Source organism: Paroedura picta, chromosome 8 (assembly GCF_049243985.1).
Source record: "Paroedura picta isolate Pp20150507F chromosome 8, Ppicta_v3.0, whole genome shotgun sequence".
NCBI classification, from domain to species: domain Eukaryota; kingdom Metazoa; phylum Chordata; class Lepidosauria; order Squamata; family Gekkonidae; genus Paroedura; species Paroedura picta.
Window position 1 is genome coordinate 88,910,064 of NC_135376.1, and position 24,741 is coordinate 88,934,804.

Here is a 24,741-nt window from a genome sequence, read left to right on the forward strand (position 1 = left end):
AGTTGTCAATCAACGCAAGCCACCAAACCTTCACAGTGGCTGTTTTGGGGATGTAAACTTCCATCACCCCTGAGTCCCAAAATATATATATATATATATTTAAAAAATACACTTCCGCATTGCTATGGGGACACACCACAACAGTAAAACAGGTTTTTTTTTCTAATTTACAATTCCGCGTAGCTATGGGATCATGCCACAACAATAAAAAATGTCCTTAGGTCTCTTTTTGGGATTCTTTGTATATGTTTGGGTAGATTTCTGATAGGCTGCCCATGGTAATTGGACCCTGATGACTGTGTGTTCACAATAAAGATTTACCATAAAGAGTACAGACGCCAAGCTAATAGGGAGAGGGCAGCTGCATCACATGCCCCCCCCTTTCCCCGTTTGTATCCCACTGCCAGAAAACACAAACAGGAATGTGTTTTCGATTGGTTTACTGCCCGATCCCAATATTACCGTGCACACTGAAGAGGACGTTTTATTTGAACTGAGGGCATGTTGCTTAAAAATCATTAATTAAAATCATTAATTAAAATTAATTAAAATCATTAATGCTCGGCATGGTCAGCAGCAAAAGGAAACATGGTTGCCAAAGGATCCGTTGGCTCGACAGGATCAAAACAGATACAGGGATTATCGTGAACCAACTGAAAGAGGCTGTCATTGACAGAAACGTGTGGCGAAAACTTTCCTATAGAATCGCCGAGGATCAGACATGACTGTATGGATGACATTATCATCATGTTGCTTTGTGGTCCCGTAGTGCCATTTTTTCAAAAAAAATTATATCTGGAAATGGAGAGGGGAGGGCAGGTGAAAGGGTGGGCAAAATGCTGTGGAGACTGTTGTGCGTTTCTCCTTTAAGACAGGTTTGCCCCTGTTTGTGCCTTGTTGTGTGCTGCAACAAAAATGGGGAAGCAGATTCTACCACTGTCCCTCATCGTAGGGCAAAGAGGACTAAAACTCGTGCCACCCACTGGAGAGCTATGGGCTGCTGCCAACATCATGAGGAAGCAGCATTAAAACTCGCAAACAACGAGAGGCCGGTCAGGGGTAAATTCCTCATGCAGAAATGGTCCAGATGTCCATGAGCCCCTGCCAGCATGGGAATTGTAGTCCATGGACATCTGGAGAGCCATGGTTTGCCCACCCCTGAACTACAGCTTCCAAACACTGATTGAGGGTAGAAACCAATGCCTGGAAGTTTAACTAATGGGATATATAGCCAGGTATCATCCTCATAATTATATTTGGTGTAGCCCACTGGCCTTCCCTTTCTGACCAGGATGGCCCAGGTTAGCTTGATCTCATCAACTCTCAAAAGCTAAGTAGGCTTGGTCCTAGATAATGTTTGAATGGGAGATCACCAAACAAGTTTGAGGTTGCTTCAAAGAGGCAAGGAATGGCAAACTACCTTTGAATCTCTCTTGCCTTGAAAACTCTATCATTTCACCATAAGTCACCTGTGGATGTGACACATTGCACCATCTTTACTAGTTGCAGTAAAGTTACCCATTGATTATGTATCATCTATGTAGCCTCCTCATTATGATATTTAAAATTAATAACACCTAGTTCCAAAGTTCTACACGATCTCTTCTAGTGACTGCACTAGGTGGTAGCACCAACCCTGTAGATGTCAGGTACCTTTCCCCTCCGCCTGGAAGTATGAATTTGTATATCCCTCCCTGCACCCTTGAAATGGTAAACTAATGTATTTGTGGCCTTCTGGCCAAATTTTCAAGCCTGCCTGTCTCAAGATTTCGTACCCAACTAGGATCAAACGTTCTTTCGTGGGAAACGTATTCCCACGTTATCTGGAAAGGGTGGGGGAATCCTGTCTGTGTCTATATTACCCCAGTCTAAACTCAAGGTTGTGTCACGGTCAGTCCTTCTGTTCTGTGTGTTACCTTTGACAAAATGATCGCCTGTATATCTTTCATTCAATAAACTAACTTTGGTTAAGAACCTAGCTCTCCAGATGTCTAAGGACTACAATTCCCATGAGCTCTTGCCAGCATGGGCCCATGGTAATTGTAGTCCATGGACATCTGGAGAGTCACAGTTTGGCCACCCCAGTGTACACAAAAACATATACCTTCAATAAAACTTGGTTTGCATCGGGCAGAAGTCTTCTGTGGACATTCTCATCCGTTCATTCACACCGATTTACTTATACTATATATCCATGCATAACATCTCCATCACTTACGCTGCTGGTGAGCTTTTCGGCAGGCCCATGGCATTGGTTGCGGGCACAGAAGGAAGAGAAGGAAGAACCGCGCTGAGGAAGGCTACTGGATTCTGGATCCAACCAGTTGGAGAAAGAGGCGTAGGGGGCACATTTTGGGGCTGGAACTGGTTCATACTAGAAACAGAAAGCAACAGTGGTGGTAACACAGGTTCTTTGGGACTTGTGACAGATTGCTCAGTTTGGTTTGAAAAAAACCCTGGAGACCTTGTCTGGACTGGTGGAGGAGATCCAAAGAAGTTTTCCTTGTTGCTTGCCCTTTGGTTTCCTTGAGGTATGTTGCTGAATGACGGAGGCATGGGGGAGCTAGAAGGCGAACTGACCGTTGGAGAGGTGGTCTGAGATGGCAGGAACTGCTTGGGCCGGGTGTAGGCGAACGACTGTGATGAAGAGCCCTTGTTCTGCTTGTGTAGACTGGAAGAGAGTTGCTGATTGGGCAAAGCGGCAGAGTTCGGCTCTCTTGGAGGCGTGGGAGATGGCTGCTGTTGCTGCTCAAACAAGACTTGGTTGTGCAGCTGTTTTAACTGGGTAGGATCCCTGAGCACAAACAGACACAATCTATATTAGGGGCCATAGTAAACTACAGGGCAAGTACTGCTGCTGCTGAAACCAAATCAAGATTATAACTTTCTACGGAGAGTGAGTTTCCTCTTAAACCTGTGCCAGTTTAGTCTGAGCTTGGCCAAGAGAACAAAGAGCCAGACAACTTATTTCCTGTTGGGCAGGACAGAACACTGAGCTGGACTGAGACTAAACTGGCAATTTCTACAAGTGCCCCCTCCCGCTGAATCATTCCTCACGGTTCCATATCCTCCAAGAAAGGGCTGGTTCCAGGGGTTTTTTTGGGGGGGGAGGGGCTCTGGGAAGACTGCCCCCCTCTGCTCATCACCAGGAATCTTCTTATGCTTCCTTCCCACCCACAACATAAAAGAGAAAATATCTTGACCCCGGTCAAGAACCCAGCCCCAAAAGGGTCAAAATAGGGAAAGTATGCTCAAGCCTCTGTAGGGTAAAACATGTTGTAAAATTAAATATTAATATATATTAATATAAATGTTAATATGCATTAAAATTAAAAACCCAAGGCTTGAAATATAGTCTCGTTAAAATCCAAATGTACATTCATGCTAATGCCCCCATTGATCAGATGCGTTTCGGCATTGCTGCCTTCATCAGTGGTCAGGCATAAATAAATAAAACAGCATACATAAAATACAAGAACAGAAATGTTAAATATACAGTTGGCTCCTTTACATACAGTAATTTAAGATGTTAAATATGTAGGACACTAAGGACCTCTGAAAGGAGAGAAGAAGAAAAGTTGTGTTATAATAGTATAATAATCTTTAAACCGCCCGTGGCGCCACGGGCGCCACGGACTATATAATTCGGTAAGGGGGGTAGAGGTGGGATTAGTCCGTGATGAGGAAGGGTCCGGATTGGACCCTTCCTCACGACAGACAATCGGAGGGACCAATCGGCAGGCGCGAAGCGCCTGCCGATTGGCCCCTCCGATTCCCAGCTCCAGGAACTGCGAGCCGCGCACAGCGCGGCTCGCAGTTCCTCCCGGCTTGGCATGCTGCAGGATCCCACCCAAGCTGAACAGCCCGTGGACTTGGAGCCCCCCCCTGCCGCCCCTCCCTGCAAAGGTGGACGCGGGCGAAGATGCCCCCCCCAGGCGGCCATGCATTGCCGCCACGCAGAGCACCCCCCGCTCACCGTCCCGCCGTCCGCCCGCGGAGCCCCCTTCGAACGCGACGGCACCGGGGAGAAGCGGAAAGCGCCGACCGAGCACGAAGGGAGCCGAAACGGGAGCTGGAAACACCCGAAGACGGCCGCGGAAGCGCCCGAGCGCGACGGCGCCTCCTTCCCCCTCGCGGCGTGCCAAGGCAGGCAAGGGCCAGATGGCTGGAGCCCGCCCGCACTCCGGAAAAAAACAGGCAGGCGAGAAGGAGGGAGCGAAGGAAGGAGGGCGGGCGGGCGGCGAAGCGGCGTCGGCTGGAGTCTCCCTGCGGCGGGGCCCGCAGAACGCGCGCGAGAGAGAGCCGGAGGCCGAGAAAGGGAGGGAGGGAGCGCGGCAGGGAGAGGGAAGGCGGAGGAGGAGGAGGAGAAGCGGCGGCCCCGACGGCTCGGCTCGCTTGCCTGCCCGGAGACAGAGAGAGAGAGGCGGCGCGCAGCAAAGAGGAGCAGCTGCGCTTCTGCTGCAGGAAGGACGCGGAGATTGGCCGGGGCAGCCTCGGAAGAGCGGGCGGCGCTGGAGGGAGCGGCGAGCACGCGCAGGGCCCTCCCACTTGCTCGCCCCGCCAGCCCTCCCGCCTCCTCCCCCTCCAGCCGCCCCCTCGCCAAGCGAATCCCCGCGCTGCCCCGGCCTCCGGCCCCCACCGCCGCCGCCGCCTCCTCGCGGCCAAGCACGTGCTTGGCGCGCGCCCCAGGTAAGGACGCCAGGAGAGCCCCGCCGGAGCCCCCCCCAGGCGGCCATGCATTGCCGCCACGCAGAGCACCCCCCGCTCACCGTCCCGCCGTCCGCCCGCGGAGCCCCCTTCAAACGCGACGGCACCGGGGAGAAGCGGAAAGCGCCGACCGAGCACGAAGGGAGCCGAAGCGGGAGCCGGAAACACCCGAAGACGGCCGCGGAAGCGCCCGAGCGCGCAGGCCGCAGGGGGAGCGGTTCTTGTGTCCGCAAACGGAGACACGCGGTTTGGCGTCGCTGCCCTGCGCAGCCCCGCATTGTAGGAGCCGTGGCCGCCTCTCTTCTGGATTGCGACAAAAGTCCTCTGGCGACGCTTCCCGGGACGGACACGGTCCAGGATCCCCCCCCTGGGATAAATGGGCGTGCATGGCGCAGGGCTTAAGAAGAGCAAGGTTTGCGACAGCCATGCAATGTAGGCCGGTCCAAGTCTCCTCCTTTGGCCCGGCCGCGGAGTCTCCAAAGCCCTCTTGCCAAGGAAATGTTTAACGGGGCAGCTCCGGGGACTGGCGCGTGAGTCCGGCAGGGAGTCCGGCAGGGAGGGAACCCCCAGGTTCCCTCCCTGCCGGAATCACGCGCCTTTCAAAACCCCTTTTTATAAAGGGGCTTTGAAACTAGTATAATATAAATCAATTAGGGAAAACTGTCTCAAAAATCTTATAAGCTTACTTATGAATCAGTTCTATGGACCAGAAGGCCAGATGAAATTCTTTGAGGCCCCTTATGTTTCTAAAGCAGGCCCTGGTCTGGATGACACCTACAAATGTTATAAGCATGTGATGATTAAAAATTCCCCTATGATAGTTATAAAATTACACAGCCATATAATGCCCAAGAATACTGTAAATCAGAGGTCCCCAACTTTTTTCCAGTTGAGAACCGCCTCCGGGGGTGGGGGAGAGCTACCGGTCCGGGTGCCGTGCATGCGCATTTTTGCCAGCAGGTGGTGCGAACGCACATGCGCATTTGCGTCCACTGGCATGCTGGAGGCCACGCCTGCCTCTTCCCTCCCTCTCACAGCAAGAAACTAGTTGGGCCACGAGCAAAGTGGCCGCTTTTGTGGCCTCTTCGCTCGGTGCCTGGCGAGCTTCTCGCTGTGGGGGGGACAAGGCAGGCGCAGCTGACGGCAGACCGGTACCGAGGCCTTCGCGGCCCCATACCAGGCCATGGACCAGGGTGTAGATGTTCTCACTGTATACACCCCTGATGTAGATGTTCTCACTGTATAACAGTTTCTGTGTTCTATTTATTTATTCTTTCCGGATATATCTTTCTTCTCCCCCCTCCCTTCCCCCTTTTCCTTGCACACTGAGATTTTTCTCCTCCTCAGTTGGGAACAATGCCTGATTGCATTGTTCTGTTAACTTAGAGGGGGCTATAAAGAGATTCAGAGTAACAGCATTCCACCTCAGCATACTTGGGAGAAAGGCGGGCTGCTATAGGATGCTCACTGGACCCTGGAGGTAAGATGTTATTCTTGGGCATTATATTGCTGTGTAACTTTATAAAGGCAGGGATGCTGAAATGCATCTAGTCAGTGGGGGAATTAGTATGAATGTATATTTAGATTTTAATGAGGCTATATTTCAAGCCCTGGGTTTTTTATTTTAATACATATTAATATTTAACTTTACAGCATGTGTCATCCTACAGAGGTATGAGTAAACTTTTCCTATTTTTACCCCTTTTGGGGGTGGGTCCTTTCCACCCACACCCTCCTGTGCCTCCTTCTCTTACTGGCTATCCCTCCTGTAGCCCCTACTCAGTTACATGTACTGCCCGTACACCCTTTCCCCAACAGCACGGGACACTGTGTACATCACATGCTTTTCCCAGATGATATTGGGCAGCGGGGAGCCCAGGTGGTAGGACAATTAAAGCAAACATGGGGAAAGGCATGTGGCTGGAGAAGTGCTGAGGCTGCATGTTTGTCGATTGCAGCCCAGGTCCGGCTAAAGATTTTAGTATTAACCTTTATGGCTATCCACAGTCAGGGCCCCACTTATCTGAGGAACCAATGCCTGCTTATGGCCCCTGCAGGGTGCTCTACTCTGTGGGAGCAAAATTACTGGATGTCCCTGGCTCAAGAGAAGTTCGCCTGGCCTCAACCCAGGCCAGGGCTTTTTCGGTCCTAGCCCCAACCTGGTGGAATTAACTCCTGGGAGAGCTGAGGGCCCTGTTGGAGCTTTCAAAGTTCCACAGGGCCTGCAAGATGGAGCTCTTTCACCAGGTCTTTGGTTGAGGCCGAGGTTGTTAAAATCTGGGCTCCCCAATCCATAAGTGAATAAGATCGATGTGGCTCCCTTAGCCTCTAGAGAGATGCTGTACATTTATACATCTCTGTGAGCTGGGGGAATGGGAGGGTCTAGCTGATGACAAATTGGGTTGTTGCTGTTTTATCTGTAAGGGGTTTTTATGGTTGGTTTTAATTGGGGGTTATATGTAAATGTGTTGGCTGCCACAAGCTGGTCAACGGGAGCAGTGGGATAGAAATTAAACAAATAAGTCTGGGGTACAAAGGAGTAGAAAAGAAGACACCATAGGAGGAGTAAGAAGACTATTAGATAGACCTTGTATCCTGTTAAGTGTCATTCCTTGCCTGTGTCCAGATTGTTACGCAGGGGCGATTTTTTCTTGGAAGTGCCACACTGACATTCCTCACATGTTGGATAATGCACTTTCAATGTGCTTTTACAGCTGGATTTTCTTGTGCAGAACAGGTAAATCTACATCTAAAGTGCATTGAAAGTATATGATCCAGCATGGGTTTTACACAGGAAAATCCAGATGCAAAAGCACACTGAAAGTGCATTATCCACCGTGTGCGGAATGAGTCTCTCTTTCTGTCTCTCAGCTAGAGATGTACTTGGGAACTCATCTCTGTCACTACTTTGCACTATCCAGTATGGTAATTCCTGAATAAACCTTTATCTACTCTTTAAGCAGGTTATTTAACTTCACTATGTTAATTACTCAGCCAACACTCTCTCCCTCCCCTCCCCCCTTTTGACGTTTCATCATCGCAGGAATTCTTCAGAGTTCTTTATGCCAAATGAAAAGGAAAAAAAAGAAAGAAAGAATGGCCCTTCCTTATCCAGAAAAATAACATGTACGGATCTATCCTGAATCCTCTTCAGAAAACAGGATTGACAAAATTAACCAGGCAATATATGTGAATTTGTTTCCAAAAAGGGATAGTATATACGTATTTACAAAGTGTAATACTTGGCACAGATCCTGCCTAAATGTACTTAGATGGAAGCATGACTTCCCTACTTCTCCCTCACCTTGCAATCCCAAAACCCCTCCCCCAAATGTTGCTACTGTGGGATGGAACCTCAGGAATAACTATGGGTAGGGTTGGCAGGTCCCCCCGGCCACTAGTGGGGGATATAGGGGGGATAAGGTTGACAGTTCCAGGTTGGAAACTCCTGGAGATTCAGAGATGGAGCTGGGGGTCAGGGACCACAGAATTTTACCCCCCCCCTCCCAAAAAAAGCATCCATTTTCTCCAGGGGAAGTGATCTCTGTAGTCTGAAAATGAGCTGCAATTCTAGGGGATCCTCAGGTCTCACCTGGAAGCTGGCATCCCTAGCTAAGAGTAGGAGTCAGAAGTCTGCTGTGGGAGGAGGGAATCAATGTAAATGGCCTCTCTGCAGGTATGGAAATTTTGGGCACAACCCAAAGCAAATTTTTAAGGATATGACAACATTAACAAATGCCTTCTTGCTTACAGTTTTGGTTTAGCGAATACAGGCGGTGGCTCTTTGGAAGGTGAGGTTGGTTCTTGTGTTTTCACCACCTGTCCATTGAACTTATCCGGGAAGGAGTTTGGTCGAATCTGATTCATAGGCCCTCCGCCGTCTTCCGATGACGTTTCACTTCCTTTATCATCTTCTGGCAACTTAAAGTGCACGTGGAGGCCTATTTTAGAACTTGACCGGGGCTCATTGTGGTTCACAAGAACACCTTCCAGCTTAGGTTTTGGAGGCTGATCCACCATGGGGACTGAAGGGAGAGGTGCAGGCAACTGGCGTTCAGCAGCGACTAGACTGAGTGAATTTACAGTGTGAAGAGCAGCAGTGTTATTCTGGTCCTCAGGTCCTGCAGTAAGAAACATTGCATAGGTACCTGTTATGCAAATATACAGAAGTGGACGATGAGGGCAACAAGTGTAGTTAATAGTCAGAGAGACTTGAACAGATGTGGCCAGACTGTGGCTCTCCAGATGTCCATGGACTACAATTCCCATGAACCCCTGCCAACACATGCCCATGCTCAACAGAGCTGTGGGGGGTATATGGGGGGAATGGCATTTATCAACACTGGGACTTCACTCCCTGTGTAAGAACAGGAAATGGCATCATTACACTACGATTTTTCAATCAAAAATTCATGAAGCATCATTACATCACTTTGTATTTCAGGACTGAAGTGGCATCAGGGGTCTCTGGGCATTTCCAAACGTCTATGAAATTTACCATGCAGAACTGAAAATTCTTAGAGTCATAAGGTCACTTCCTGTTTAAAAGCAGGAAGTGATGTCACAGCAGTGTCTGCCTTCTCTATCTCCTTGGGATTGTCAGCCAAATGCATGATCATAAACACTAAAACACCATACCATTTCTCACTCTACAGCTGCTAATGTATATTTATGAATTTCATTAATCTTTCAAATATATCTTTAAAACCAAAAGAACAACCCAAAGTATGTTATTACAGACTAAATCAACTGAATGTATAACTAGCATAAGTAAAGCTTCCAGCAATTCATAATAATTTTGAAGGGCTCAAACACTGAGAATTGAGTGCTCAAAGTATGTTAATATTTTAATCTGTGGAATATTGGAAGGCATAGATCTCTTACTGACTAATCCGTATTTTTCTTAGAGGAGCCATGAAGATGCTCACTTGCCTTTTACGGTTAGTTGAGCCATACTGGAGACCGTCCCGTATTTATTGCTGGCTGTGCATGTAAAACTTCCAGAATCTTCTGAAAACACTTCAGCAATCACTAATGTACAGATCTCCTCTGAAAACCACAGAAAAGAGAGCACAGAAGGGCTAAGTTAAAATCATTAAATAAACATACTCATGACAAGAGTGTGGTAGACATGCAACCAAGTGTGAGGATGTGATCCTCTAGTCCAGCCATTCTCAAAAGGGGCCATATGGCCTCCCTGGGGGTAGGGGGCGGCTGACACATTTGCAGGGGGCCACAGACTGAAAAAAGTGAGATGGGGAGCCCAATGGGCTTATAGGGCTCCTGGTTACTGAACCAATGAAATATTCTTTTTATCATGTATGTCATCATTAATTGCTAGAAAGTTTAACCTTTGTCAAGGGAAAGAAAAAGAAATTGTGTACTTTATTCCTTTGTGTGTGCTTGAATTAATGCATTCAATGGGGTGGGGGAAGAATGCGAATGCCTCTCTCGGTCAAATGTTCTAGTAATCTAACTCTCATATATATAAGACAAAGTACGTTGAGTATATTTCACTCTTGGCTTAGGCCTTTTTTAGCCTCGCTCATTGTGTAAGTGACCTGCCTACTGCAGGGGGCCCGGGAACCTGAGGAGAGCTCCTAAAAGGGTTGTGGCCAAAAAAAGGTTGGGAATGACTGTTCTGGTCTTCACAACAAAAGGCACACCATGAATACCCTTTCCAGAGTCGTCTTTATCCTGAGGTGAGGCATTTGGCCAGTCTCAGGGGGCTGATTCTGAAAACCAGCAGATGGATTGAGTGACAGATCTGGCCTACAGTACACAGTTTAACAGAAAGTTCTCCTCCCAAACTCTGGCTGAAATCAACTGTGCTATTCAGGGACTTCCTTTCAGCTCACTGAGACTCATGCAGGAGAACTTCTTGGGGATTGAGCCCCATGTTAATTAGTAGATGGGTTGAAGAGAAGGGACTGCTGTGAGAACCGACATGGTGCAGTGCAGGGGTGGCCAAACTGCAGCTCTCCATGAACCTGAGGAAGAGTGCTTGCAGTCAAAAGCTCATGCCTTGAATAAATCTTTGTTGGTCTTAAAGGTGCTATTGGACTCTGTTTTCATGAGGGCCCTCCAGCATGCAAGAGGACCACAGTTTGGCCACCCCTGGTGTAGTGGTTTGGCTCAAATCTCCATTCAGCTATGGCTGGCCTATCCTGCCTTACAGGCTTGTTGTGGGGGTAAAACAGAGAAAGAGGAGAACCATGTATTCCACCTGTACCCTCCTCAGAGGAAAAGTGGAATGAAAATGTAATAAGATATCAGTTGGAATTCTTTACCTCAGAAGTCAACATGGTTTGGGCCAGTCCTGGTGCTCCTTACATAGACACATTTCAAGTATAAAACAGAGAAAGGGAACCTGTCTCACAGTTTGTCCGTGACTGCTTCCATACACCCACATTCTTCATCTGAATTTGTTTCAAAGTACAGCACCCATTTTGTTTTTGTGATTGTCGCTGGTCTGCACCTATCATTGTAATATAGTCTCCAAATGTACCTCTTGGTAGGCAGAAGAGCAGATTTCCCCCTCCTCCGCCAGAACTTCATCTAACCATTTTTGTAAACATATTTCAGTCTGAAGTTCTGAAGACCACAGAATTTGGGAATTATCTTTGTGTGACACTCACCACAATATGTGGGTGTTCATTGAAACCTGGGTCGAGTCTGCACAAGGCTTTTTATCCACTCCCAGCCTAAATAAATCCCCCCCATCTACCCTGAATCTGATTTACATTTTAATTTTGGGAACTTTAAATTTTCCCTCTGCAACATTCATGATTGATCTACAGTGATCCAACCTTTCCCCCGCAATATGCAGGAGTGGATATAAGCTGCGATCTTTGAAAAACTGCCATCAGTAAGTGTGTAAATTTTTACTTGTTGTGAATTAACTTCCTGCTCCAGTCTTCCCTGATTGGCCAGGACTTCAGTTCAAAGACTCCCTGGTTCCCAGTTGCAAGGCTTCCCTCCCTGTTTTAAAGTGACTGCACTCCAGAACCCTCCAGTCTTTCTGTTTCAATTTGCGGTAAGGGGAGAAGAAAGACCTGGATTCAAATCGATCCAAATTCAGCAAGATCAACAGTGGGAGAAAAAAGTAAGTGCAGAATCAGCCCTGCTGGAGATCCATGAGATGGCCACATGCTGGGCACCAAACCAGATGCTTGCGAGGGAAAAGAACGTATCCTCTGAGGTGGTCTCTCTCATCATTCAGTGGCAGGTGGCATTTGCCATTCCTCACAGAAGTCGCTTGCTCATGTTACACGATGCAGGAGAAGCCTTCTCACATAATATGTGAACAAGTGTGCCGGATTTCATCAAATACATTTTGGAGAGCACACAGAGTAGCCAAGAGTGAATTCTAGAATAGGTCCCGGGAACAAACTGTGAGACTGAAAAACTGAGGAGGGATGCTTCTCAGAGGAAGGATATAATGTGGCATTCTCAGATATCAGTGGTGGAACTCTTCAAATTATACTCTTGTATTTCATTTGTGGTGGGGTGGGGGTGAGGAGCTGAGGGCTGAAGGAATACCTGGCATGGCATACAATATTCTGGCATACAATATTCTCCAACTGGCAGAAAGGATTAAAATAGAACAACTCTATGCTTTGGGGTATGGTCAACCCCAAATTGAGTAAGGGATAATTCTAACTAGTTCACTCACACTTAGCCCAGAAACAGGGCTGGTTCCAGATTTTGGGGGTAGAGAGTACTTGGGGTGATCTTGAAGGCTGAGATAACACGCATATGTGGATCAAGGGAATTAGAGCCCCCTGGACATGTTTTCTTTAGGTGCCCACTCTATGTGGTATACTGAAATAAGCTCATTGCTCCCCTTTTGCTTCAGTCTCCTGGATCATCAAAGGAAGGTAAAATCAAAATGCTCCTCTCAAGAGAAAACAGTGATGCATCTAAACAGGCAACTAAATATTGTGCTGTAGCTTATAAGTTACGTCAATCAAATGTTAGTACTGCAAACTTGTTATGATTTTTTGGTCATTTTATTTTTCTTTTAAACTATCCCCCTTTATTATCATTTTAAATCCCCTATTTGTATGAGAGCTTACTGGTTCATAATAATTTCGTAATAATTACAGTGATGTTCTGGGTTTTTAAGTGTCTTCATACCTGGGTTGGAGCTGTAGATCAATAAATTGGAATCTGAATCAGTGTCCATATAAACCAGGGGTAGTCAAACTGCGGCCCTCCAGATGTCCACAGACTACAATTCCCAGAAGCCCCTGCCAGCGAATGCTGGCAGGGGCTTCTGGAAATTGTAGTTCGTGGACATCTGGAGGGCCGCAGTTTGACTACCCCTGATATAAACAGTACATGGCCACAGACCTCCTCCATCCAAGCACATAATTGAGCACAAGCCTACAAAACCTTCTGAACTTTTATTTTAACCAATCAGTCTTCTTACCTGGTTCTGCCATAGAGCGGGGTTCTAAAAAAACAAAAAAGACAAAATGACATTCAGTACAGTGCTTATTTTGCCACACGCCATCGATTTCCAGAGTCCCTTCGTGAAATTGTATATTTGGGATGGTTCACTACCTAGTTTTCTGTACAGACATAGCTCCTCTTGAGGGCTCCTAAGGTCAGCTGCCTCAATATCCATTATCTAGCACTGATGGGAACTACATTCAAATGTTTTAGTGTAAGATACTAATCTCAAAACTTGTTTGCTTTTATTTGAATGGAGAGGTCCAGAGCTGAATCATCAGATTCAAATACCTGGTCTCTGAACTGACCGCTAAGGTTCTCATGCATAGGCTGACTTCAGCCTATTATGTATTTCAGCTCAAGACACTGAACTTGAATATTTATGGATATACTACCCAATTGTGCATAGGGAATTGTGTACAGAAACCTTGTGAATGGACTTCCATGCCTGATTATCCCCCTTTTCTTTTTGCCAGCAAGTCACAGTTGACATATGGTGACTCCATAGGCCAGCCATTTCCAACCTTTGACTGTGGAGGTAACATTGAAATATTTTAAGGCTTTGAGGTAAGAGGAAGTGATGTCATCTGTCCACGCCTTCCTGCCACATGCACCCCTGGAAGTGAGAGGATTCTTGGACAACAATGGTTTAAATGGTTGGGACCCCTCCCCTTCCCACCCCCTTCGACTTTGGGGCGGGTCAATGTGCCCAAATAAGGGAAGATTTTAAATGGATGGATGGATGGATAGATATAGATATAGATATAGATATAGAGATAGAGATAGAGATAGAGATAGAGATAGAGATAGAGATAGAGATAGAGATAGAGATAGAGATAGATAGATAGATAGATAGATAGATAGATAGATAGATAGATAGATAGATAGATAGATAGATAGATAGATAGATAGATAGATAGATAGATAGATAGATAGATAGATAGATAGATAGATAGATAGATAGATAGATAGATAGATAGATAGATAGATAAAACCTTTCCCTTCCTCTTTGCCCTGAGCTGGGAATGGCAGACGCAAAGTGGGAGGACTTTCTTCAGCTGCCATTTTGTAACGCCTCATGCCACAGTACCATTAAGGGGCCTTTGTGGTACCATATGGTTCTGTGGTTAGGAAACCCTGCCATAGGGTTTTAATAACAAATGACGTTCAGAGGTGGTTTGCCATTGCCTGCCTTTGTGTCACAACCTTGATATTTCTTGGAGGTCTCAGATCCAAATAAGGGCCAGAACAGACCCTGCTTTAGCTTCCAAGATCTGATTAGATCAGGCTAGCCTGGGCAATCCAGGCCAGGCCCAGATTATCCATAGCTTTCTGCAAATTGCAACAGATGGATTTAGTGTACCACCACCTATGTGGCAGTTCAAGTTACTGCCATTCTTCCTTGCAAGTATGGTGTCTGCAATTACAAACAGATCCCATTCAGATGTCAATAACTGTCCTCTGTTAAGACACTGTTATCTCCACTTTAGCCCTGTCACCTGCAATGTGGGGATAATATTTTGCAGAACTGTTATAATTTAGGTAATAACTTTGGTTAGAAAATGGTTTGTAAGCACTTTATTCTCTTGTAAAGAAATGCAGGCATACTAACAACAGGAGTGTACCTGATGGTGATAAAGAACTACCTGGTGATATAAAACGTTATCAAGTTGCCCCAACGGATGGCAAACTTGTGTCATTTTCTGTTGGAATATGCAAGATCTGCAGGGTGCCTGATTGAACAGAATACAAAGAGTGCCCTGTAGGGCAGTGGTCCCCAACCTTTTTTAGGCTGGTGACCGGCAGGGCAACTGCCCCGCCCACGCATCCCGCATGCGCGGCCGCACCTGCGCATGCGCATGCGCGGCTGGGCCCACGCACCTCGCATGCGCGGCTGGGCCCATGCACCTCGCATGCGCGGGCATGGCCCTGATTCCCTCTCTCCCCCCTCCTGGAGTAAGAAGCTTCCCGGGCCGCAAGCTTGCGGCCTGTGAAGTTTTTTACTGTGAGGGGGGCGAGGAGAGGGAACCGCGGCCCGGCGCCATGGCCTTCGTGGCCCGGCACCGGGCCATGGCCCTCAGGTTGGGGACCACTGCTGTAGGGGGCATTGTGGGAAATATGTATTTAACACAGTTAGAGTAGGAACTTCCTTATATTTTTCAAATACTCTCCTTCAGAATCCTGATTGACTCAACGGGAGACTTCCTGCTCCTTCGAGCACACTTCCTGCTTCCCTCCAGAACTGACAGAATGACTACAGATAACTCTTATACAGAATATTAGGTCTCGCCCTCCTCTTTCTCCATAAAGTTTGCTTCTCTTCTTAATCAAACTGTTTTATCCTTTTAAGCAGCCTGGTGCTCTGCTCCTCTTTGCAAATCAAAACCATTTTTAAAGAAAACAAAAACAGAAAAAGAGAGGTGATTTATCGTTGCCTTCTTCTGCATCGTAACCCTGGACTTCCTTGGTGGTCTCCCATACTGGTATTAACCAGGAGCACCTTGCTTAGCTTTCCAGATTATGGCTGAATTTGCACAGAGCTCTTAATCCAATCCCAGGTTGATTCAGCCCCTGCTGTCTCCACTGAATGCAATTTCCATTTTGATTGTGGGTGATTTAAATTTTCCCTCTGCAACAAGCAGGATTGATCCAGAGTGACCCTACCTTTTCCCCCGCAATATCCTGGAGTGGATATAACCCTCAATATTTGAAAAATTGGCATGAGTTAAAGTGCAGCTCTCTGCTTGTCCCGAACTAACTAGCTGCCTCGTGCCTCCAATGCTGTAGAAAAGCCCTGATTGGCCAGGATCTCAGTTCAAAGACTTCTTCCTTCCCAGGCTACAAGGTTTCCCTTAAGGGGGAAGCCCTAACTTCTCACAGCAGAGATTTTCCTCTTGGATTTATTCTCCCTCTTCTGCTGTGTCCAGTCCTCTCCCCCCCCCCTTCAACAAAAGAAATAAAGAGGCTCGTGTTGCGTTTGGCTCCCCCCCTTCCCGCTTCTGAGCTTCCCTAATCATGTGCAGAACACTTTCTGTTTCAATGGGGAAAGGGAGGGATAGAGGAAGACCCGAGTTTAAATCTGTCTGACTTCAGCAAGGTCCACAACAGAATCAGCCCTGATAAGATCGAGCCAGACTGGGCCAGCCAGGTCAAGGTATAAATATTCTGGCTGACCTTTACAACCAGCATGTGGCAGAACTAAATGTAACCTCATTGAGTTTTCTGTCTGTAACAGATGCAAAGCATACTTTTCTGCAATATCCTGAAGTCTGGGGAGTCTTCTATCAACGTCCCTTCTCTGTACCACTCAACCTTTGGAGAGGGAGCTCCTTTCACTCGGCCTTCAAACACAACCAGCTGGCCCTCAGAGGCCGAAATGTTCTGGAGCATCTAGAAGAGACAGACCACAAGGGGGATGGAACGCTTTTAGAATGTGTGTGTGAATAGAATTCTGAGTATAGTAACCAAAAGATGTTCAGGAAAATGACCACAGTCCTAAACACAGTTGCAACCTTCTAAGCACTACTAACTTCACTGGAGTCAGAAGGGCGTTAAACCTGCTTAGGATGGCAGGGTAAGATGGCTGGAGATTTCCTTTACTCTATACCAGTGGTCCCCAACCTTTTTATCACTGGGGACCGGTCAACACTTGACAATTTTACTGAGGCCCGGAGGGGGTAGTCTTTTGCCAAGAGATGCTGACGCCACCTGAGCCCCTGCTCCGCTTGCTTTCCCGCTGGTGCCCCTGACTTCCCACTGCCTGCTGGGGGGCACTGCCAGCAGCAGCTGCGCAGTGCCATGCTGAGGGGGAGCCCCAGCCATGATGGTCGCTGGAGAACACCAAAGGTGAGCTGGCGGCAAAGTGGCAGGGCAGCCCCCGAGGCAGCAGCCGGGGAGGAGGACGATGAGGAGCCGCAGCCTGGTACTGACTAATATACGGACTGGTCCCGGTCCCCAGACCGGGGGTTGGGGGACCACTGCTCTATAGAGCAGAAACAGCCAATGATTTCCAAAATTACATGTTTTTTTAAATGCTGAATTGTTTTTAGTTCTGGCAAATATATATAGAAATTGATTGTGTGATTCCACCCACCCCCCACTCCAGACTTTATTTTTGAACCAATAGCCAAGTGGTGACATGGGTTCAACAATAACATGATGAATTTTGTAAGATAATAAATTCAAATTACCTTTGTAAACACTGGTGCAGCTATAATGGGTCTTCCGTCCAAGCCTTGTAAATAGTTAGTGGGGCTTTGACTCTGGGGGTTGAAAAGCAAACATGAAGAGACAGAAATGCAGCAGCTGTTAAGTGAGGCAGATGGAAAACACCATGCCACCCGCGAAATAACGTTTTTGCTTTCAGAGAACTAACTCTAGTCAGGCGTCGTTATTGAAACATTCTATCGGAAAGCAAATAGGCATAAACTTTACGGAAAAGACAGGGTTTGGGAGACTAGATTCTCGTCCATGGGGAATTTCCCTTGAGGAGGCTACATTAGAATCCCAAGGCATTTTAAAGGGAACCACTGTCGAAGTCAAAAAGATTTAAACATGAGAAACATCAGAAGCTATCAAGTTGCCCTTTTGGGGGACTGTTCCTTTTCCACCCAACAATTTGGTAATGGGTATGATTTGTCCCCTGCTCTTCCTTCAGTGAATTCTCTTCCTCCCCCCAAAAAAGAAGGGAAATGTTCATAGGCAGCACATTTAAGCTTAGTGAAGAATGAGATCCTTTGTAAACAACACTGCACACTGTTAGGAACTGAGAATACACTCAATCTCAGAGAGGACTTCTATAAGGGTGGCACTTTAAAGAATAAATGTTCTTATTGGGGGACTCCAAGACTGTTTACGCACTGGAGGTTTCATGCTGGGCTGCAGGCTGGAGTTTTAGTCATGGCAGGTTGCCCTACCTCTTCCTGTACTCACACAGGGGAGCATTTGGCCCGGTGCACCTCATCCACCCCTGATTTATGCTCCTGCATGGGAGCTGGAGCAATAAAGTTCCCAGTGCATAAACGGTCCAAGAGATGTATTTGGATAATTCTCATTAGTGTGAAAACCTTTCCATTCATCTTGTTTGCCAACTTATAATCCCCATCATTACATCACACGAGTGCATTTAAATTTAGGTGACCAGATTTTGACATTGGTAAAGCGGGACACCATTGACCGGGGGGGGGGGGGGGGGTCTTGATTAAACCTTTGGTCTATATGGAGCAACAAAAATTTTAATAGAACACCTAGAACACAAAAATAGTATTGTACTATATACCTTTTAATTTCAACATAAGTACAATTTCCAGGTGCCCCCAGATGTCCCTCCAAAAGTGGGACAATCTGGTCACCTTAATTTAAACATTAGAAGAAGACCCCCAGGGGGGTCTTGTTTAGTGGTTTGATCAGGATATCTGCTCTTGGGTTGGATCCACCCAGCTTTTTCACTCAGTTCCCTTTCTTGCAGCAGCTCCTGTCCCACATGCCGTTTGTCTTTGACCCCCAGCATAGCCTTTGTGGTGCCCAAAATGGTTTTCTTCTTGTTGTCACCAGAGGAAAAGTTGGGTGGATCCAACCCTATCTATTGCCTTCACCTTCCCCTGTACTATATTGTACCTGGTCCTCCTGCCAACTGTTCAGGATATGGTTGTGTTCTTCCCCCGCCTGCCTTCTTCTCTGCCTTTTCCCTGCTTCTTCTTCCTTTTAGGAAGCCTCACTCTCCACAGCAATGAAAATTGTGGTGGTGACCCTGGTTTAACACACCGGATGAAGCCAAATTCCTGATGGTGACATGTAGAGCTACATCCTATACAGTTTTGTGGTTTCTTAGATGATAGAGCCTATTCTAGATGATAGAGCCTATTCATTCATAAAACTTACATGGCGGACTGGTATCGACACAGGATTTACCGCAGGAGGTTGAGGACTGGATGTTTCTTGATGTGAAACTGTGGCATTAACAGGTGGTGGCACGTTTGAAGCAACACTGGTTGGGTTTTGATACCTGAGGAAAATTGGAAAAAAAAGAGATACACAGAGACCAGCCTCTCTTCTGTTGGAATCTACAAGTTCTGTAGTGTGCATTATTCCGAAACACATGATGAGTACCCTACAGGGATACCAGAGGATTTGTTTAGTTAACACATGTGTACAGGGGGCATTTTTAGCATAGTTAGAATAGGAACTTCCTGGTCTTTTTCAAATCATCTCCTCCAATGTCCAGGTTGGCTCAATAGGAGACTTCCTGCTCCTCTGAGCACACTTCCTCCCTGCTTGCTTCCAGAACAAGCAGAATGAAGACAACAGAACAGTTTATTTATTGTTGGATTTTATCCTGCCACTCTTGGGAATGACTTGTGGTGGGTAACAACAGCTACATAAAGCCCCTATTAAAAACAGTTAAAACCCCACACAGCACCAAACTCAATATCAGCAGCAATATTCCTCCCATGTCCCACCCAGCCTGTCCAGACAACTCTCCGCCTCAGGATATGGGTTTACCTGATGGTAGACTATTAGGCCATTTCCACACAGCGGAAAAAATAGTGTTGCCCCAGTGAAATGGCGTAACAGTAAATATTATCATGCTTCCAGCCATTCCTCACCTTCTTGCTCTCTTGCTTTCATCTGCTGCCTTTTCATGCTTCTACACTTTGCAAGCGCTGCTGGAAATGGTGGAAGAGAGCAACGCGCTTTACATGCAACTCTCTTCCGCCTGTCAATCAAGCCAGGCAGCCAATCGCGTTTCTCAATGTTTTAAAGGACCCATGATGCTCACTATTTTTTTAATTAATACTTCTCCATTGAAACACCTATGCATCATAGATGCATACTGCTTTTTATAATGCCACCCCTTATGGAATCACGAGTCTGGAATTAATCTCGTTCCAGATTTTGGGGGGGGGGAGGGGACTGTAGATAGGTATGCTTTGTGTGACAACTATGGGAAAAAATTAATTTTAGCTTTGCCTGCACAATTGTATGCCTATTCGTTGCACCAGGCAATTTGCTTTAAAAAAAAAACCATCCCCAGGAGAGGGAAGCGGGTGCAAGGGTGGGACACTGGAGGCAGAGATAGCGCTTCTTCGCCTCCATACATTTCTTTTGCTGGTGTCCTGCTGGTCGCTCTCCTCTAGCTGGAGCTTTTTAGATTGGGGAATCCATTTTATGAGATTCCCCAACTAGTGTTTTAAAATGAAGGATGTAGCTTTAGGTTTGCTGGCCGGACATGGGAGGCTGGTGATGTTATGCAAAACGCCAAAAATATAGCATCTTCAGAAGGTAAGTATGATGCTACATTAATGTTGTGTGTAAATGCCCTTAGGATTCTCTCTCTCCTCTTTTTCTATACAAAGTTGTTCTAAATGAAGCTATTTTATTATTTTCAGCAGCCTCATGCTATTCTCCTCTTGGAAAATTTAACCTTTGCCAACAGGCCTGAAGGGATAATAAAAGAGCTATAGATCATGGATGATATTAAATGATATAAAAATGTGACGTTCACCCCACTGGAAGAGATCTATTTCTTACTCCCTCCTCTCTTATGAGAATAATGAACACAATATACTAGACAATATTTTATGGACAGTTTAGAGGGCTTCCCTTCATGTAACACTTACTGATCCATTTCTTCTTTGCTGGTGTCACTTTCAGATTCAGAAGATGAGGCACCTGTGAAAACCCAAAAGTCACCTTCTATTGTACCATATTTAGTTCCTCACTTAAGATCAAGGGGCTTAGAACAGATTGCATAGTAACGTCACATATGATTGCACAATAAGGCAGCTTATTTATTTTATTTATATTTGCATTTATAGGCTGCCCCATTGAGCCAGTCACCTCGGGGCGGCTTACAATATACTTTTATACTTCCGTGCCAAATAGTATCATTTTAATGTGCTAAATTATGCATTTCAGGCTGTTAATGGGATGACTTAAATTTAGGTTTGATGAGAAGGAAATTACTGCACGTATTTCAACTGCCTACCAAATTTCTGTTTTTAAAAAATCCAAAAACCTAATCCAGAAAAAAACCACAATCATTTCCACCTCTTGTAGTTTTAAAATTTCTGGAAAGTTTACATGGTGAGGCAGAAGATGCTGTTTTTGTTGACCAAATAAGTTGAAGCACGTGCCATAAAGAGAACCGTTTTATGCCCCACCTTATCCTCTGCTCACCTGCATCATTTTAGATTAGGGGTCCCCAAATCTTTTTGAATCTGCTGGCACCTTTGGAATTCTTACACAGCGCAGTGGGTGCAGCCACAAATTAGCTGGTTCAGGAGGTGGGGCCATTCACGAACTGTCTGCCACACTTTGCTTTCAAACACAAGGATGTTCCTTGCATTGCGGTGGCAGCTGATGCTGAAGCGATGCCTTTAGATTTTGCACAGACACTCTGAATCCCCACCTGGATCTGCCTACTTCCTTAAAACACTTGAAAGGTGCCTGCAGGTGCTATGTAAAACCAAGTACAAAGTACAACAGTTGGTGGCTATCACACAGTTCCTGCTCCAGAGAGTTCCACCCTTACCTTCTACATAAATTTCTGCAGAAGTCGAGTCTGTTCCATAGATATTCGAAGCGAAGCAAGAGTAACGGCCAGTGTCTTCTTCAAAAGCTTCAACAATGACCAGTGAGTGCTGGTTTCCTGACTCGATTATGTGAATATATGGCGAATTTTCAAGCTCTTTCCCTTCGCAGTACCACCTGCAAAATAAGGGTGCTGTTTGTCACAAGGTGAACAAGGTGTCAACGTGCAACAATATAGCAGCTCCGCGATCACCTTAAGCAAATGAAAACGGAATAACAGGGCAAATAACATGCTGCACGTCATGTAGTGGTGAAACCTACTAGCTTATTAGAAAAGATAGTGTTTTGTATTCTGTTTCAGATTCATATACTTTTCTAACGCTACTATTGTTTATATTTAAAATGATTCTCCCTGGGAGACAAAAATGTAAAAGAAGCAGTTTTAAAACAGTGGCTGCACATTGGCTACTTTTGATATAATATCTTGCATCTGTGGGTGACTTTTTGATATCTGGAGATGAATATGTTTCATGATCAACTATACATACTAAATAAATCAAATAATAATAATAAAATTCACTCAGAAACTGTCTTGTCTCTCAATTATAATTCCAAAGCCAGCAAACAGAAACAACAATTACAAGTGGACTGAGTTTTGAAGACTTCCCAGACATTTTCAAGCTGTCTTTGCAGCCATGAAGAATAATTTCTGCGTGAATGAAACAGAAACTGTGCTGAAAGATCAGCATAGAAATGCTTTAACTGAACAGGACAAAATGAAGAAAAAATGTGAACAATACAATTAGAAGTCTGCACTCTTAACCACTACACTAAGTTGGCAGTCTCTCAAATGCTTTTACTGCCTTCTACTCCTTCTGTGGCTGGCTTCCATCATCCAGCTCTACAAGAGTTCTTCCTCTTCCCCTTGATAAACCATTTACTATTTGCCTCTCTGCTGGCAAGTAGTATCCATTAACATTGTGGATTGGTGGCATGATTCAGACACAATTACGCAAATGCCACCATGGGAATCCCAGGTGGTCACGCCCCCCCCCCCCTTGTTCATGGCTCACTAACTAAATACGTCTGCTCTTATGGCAGAGTGGGAAGGGATTGCACAAAGCTAATTCTTATAATGCCAGACTGCAGTTTGTTCTTACATCTGAATTATTCCAGTCTCTTTCCAAATTGAGCAAAGGGTCCTCATCATAAATGGCCTGATGAGTACTTTAGGTACAGAGTGTCATGTACTGTATTAGGAATTTACGGACTGTTTCAATCTGGGGTACATGAGAAGCCAAGGGTGAGTAAAGATGAATCTTTGAACTCAACTCTGTATATGTTTGCATAGCTCATTGTTTTTCCCAGGTATAAAGGAGGATACAAATCATATGTAAATTGAGAGCTTGCATAATTTATATGAGATGTAAGTTTTTCTTGCCTCAGAGTTATTTTGATATAGAATTCCGAGTATTTAGAAGATCACAAGCATGCATTGAGGAAGATTCCATCTGGATCTTAAGTATGTTTCTTAGAAGTCGGCCCTCCCAAGTAACCATGTGAAGTCTTGTAGCCATGTAGAAGAGCAATGGATTGACTTTTATAAATTTTTCCTATGCTTTGTTCATTTCCTGTTCTTTAACATTAATCTGAGAAAGCAAACAAACTTATTCTCTAATGATTATTTCCTTGCATCTAGGCTTTAAACATAAAAGAACAAGGAAACCCATCCATCCTGATTTCAGTTTTTATAATCCATGTTTCTACTGCTTTTCTGTTGTCAAAAATGAAAGCACACAGGAATCTATGATATCATTATTTCATCTACTTTCAAGATTGTGTTAATATATTTCCATGGAAATTATTGTGGACATTTTCTTCTTAAAATACTCCAGTTGTACATTGCAGGGAAACAGTTTGGGCTACAAAATGTTTCTTGGATATTGGGACTCATGGCAAAGCCATGTTCACAGCTAAAGAACGAATATTCTCTGTTCGTGAAATGGAATTTTTACTATGGATGGCTTTGACAAACCTGTCACTTCAACTCCATCAAGCATCTCCATTGTTAAATCCCCATGGCCCAGCTCATCTTTGACATCACTCTGCCAAGGTTGGCAAAGATATACCAAGCGACAAATACATTCTTGCCAGATGTGTGTAGAATCATAGAATCATAGAGTTGGAAGGGGCCATTCAGGCCATCTAGTCCAACCCCCTGCTCAACGCAGGATCAGCCCTAAGCATCCTAAAGTATCCAAGAAAAGTGTGTATCCAACCTTTGCTTGAAGACTGCCAGTGAGGGGGAGCTCACCACCTCCTTAGGCAGCCTATTCCACTGCTGAACTACTCTGACTGTGAAAAATCTTTTCCTGATATCTAGCCTATATCGTTGTACTTGTAGTTTAAACCCATTACTGCATGTCCTTTCCTCTGCAGCCAACAGAAACAGCATCCTGCCCTCCTCCAAGTGATAACCTTTCAAATACTTAAAGAGGGCTGTCCCCTCTCAACCTCCTTTTCTCCAGGCTGAACATTCCCAAGTCCCTCAACCTATCTTCATAGGACTTGGTCCCTTGGAGGATGGGAGGATTATCACCATGGTGCAATAGTTTTTAGAATATCTTGATAGTTGAGATTTTGTTTATTTCAAATACAAGACACCATTTGGGATTTATAGCAAGATGAAGGGTTGTAATTAGCAAATCCTTTTAAAATGCTGGCAACTTTGATTATAGTTCGAACAATTTGCATTAAGAGTCTGTAAAAAATTATTGGAAGAACCTTTATATTTCCGAACAAGTATTCTGTATATGCATGTATGAAGTCACTTTGTACCCGGCAAGACTACTGGTCTCTCTCAACCAGGGGTTTCCCAACCTTGTTGAGCCTGCAGACACCTCTGGCATTCTGCCGTGGCATGGTGGGTGTAGTGGCCAGAGACTGGTTGCCATAAAAGAGCTGCCACGGAAGGTGGAACCAGCCACGACTGCCATAGCCTTACTTCAGTCACACAGTGAAGATTCTTGTGCTGTGGTGGCAGCT

The 24,741-nt window shown here is 45.6% G+C and overlaps 1 protein-coding gene across 3 annotated transcripts in view; it reads right to left on the reverse strand.

Annotated features, from left to right (window-relative positions):
• The window catches only part of MYPN (myopalladin), a 103,763-nt gene that overhangs the window by 26,227 nt on the left and 52,795 nt on the right, over positions 1-24,741 (reverse strand). For 2 of the 3 annotated variants that reach the window (XM_077350789.1, XM_077350788.1), the window contains exons 3-11: positions 21,698-21,873; positions 20,784-20,835; positions 19,045-19,168; positions 17,355-17,426; positions 16,413-16,554; positions 13,142-13,165; positions 9,640-9,756; positions 8,459-8,828; positions 2,219-2,794 (exon numbers count right to left, since the gene is read on the reverse strand). In XM_077350789.1, coding sequence (XP_077206904.1) covers positions 2,219-2,794; positions 8,459-8,828; positions 9,640-9,756; positions 13,142-13,165; positions 16,413-16,554; positions 17,355-17,426; positions 19,045-19,168; positions 20,784-20,835; positions 21,698-21,873 — 1,653 coding nt within the window. The remainder of the gene's footprint in view (positions 1-2,218; positions 2,795-8,458; positions 8,829-9,639; positions 9,757-13,141; positions 13,166-16,412; positions 16,555-17,354; positions 17,427-19,044; positions 19,169-20,783; positions 20,836-21,697; positions 21,874-24,741) is intronic. The other variant, XM_077350790.1, reaches the window with a different exon arrangement.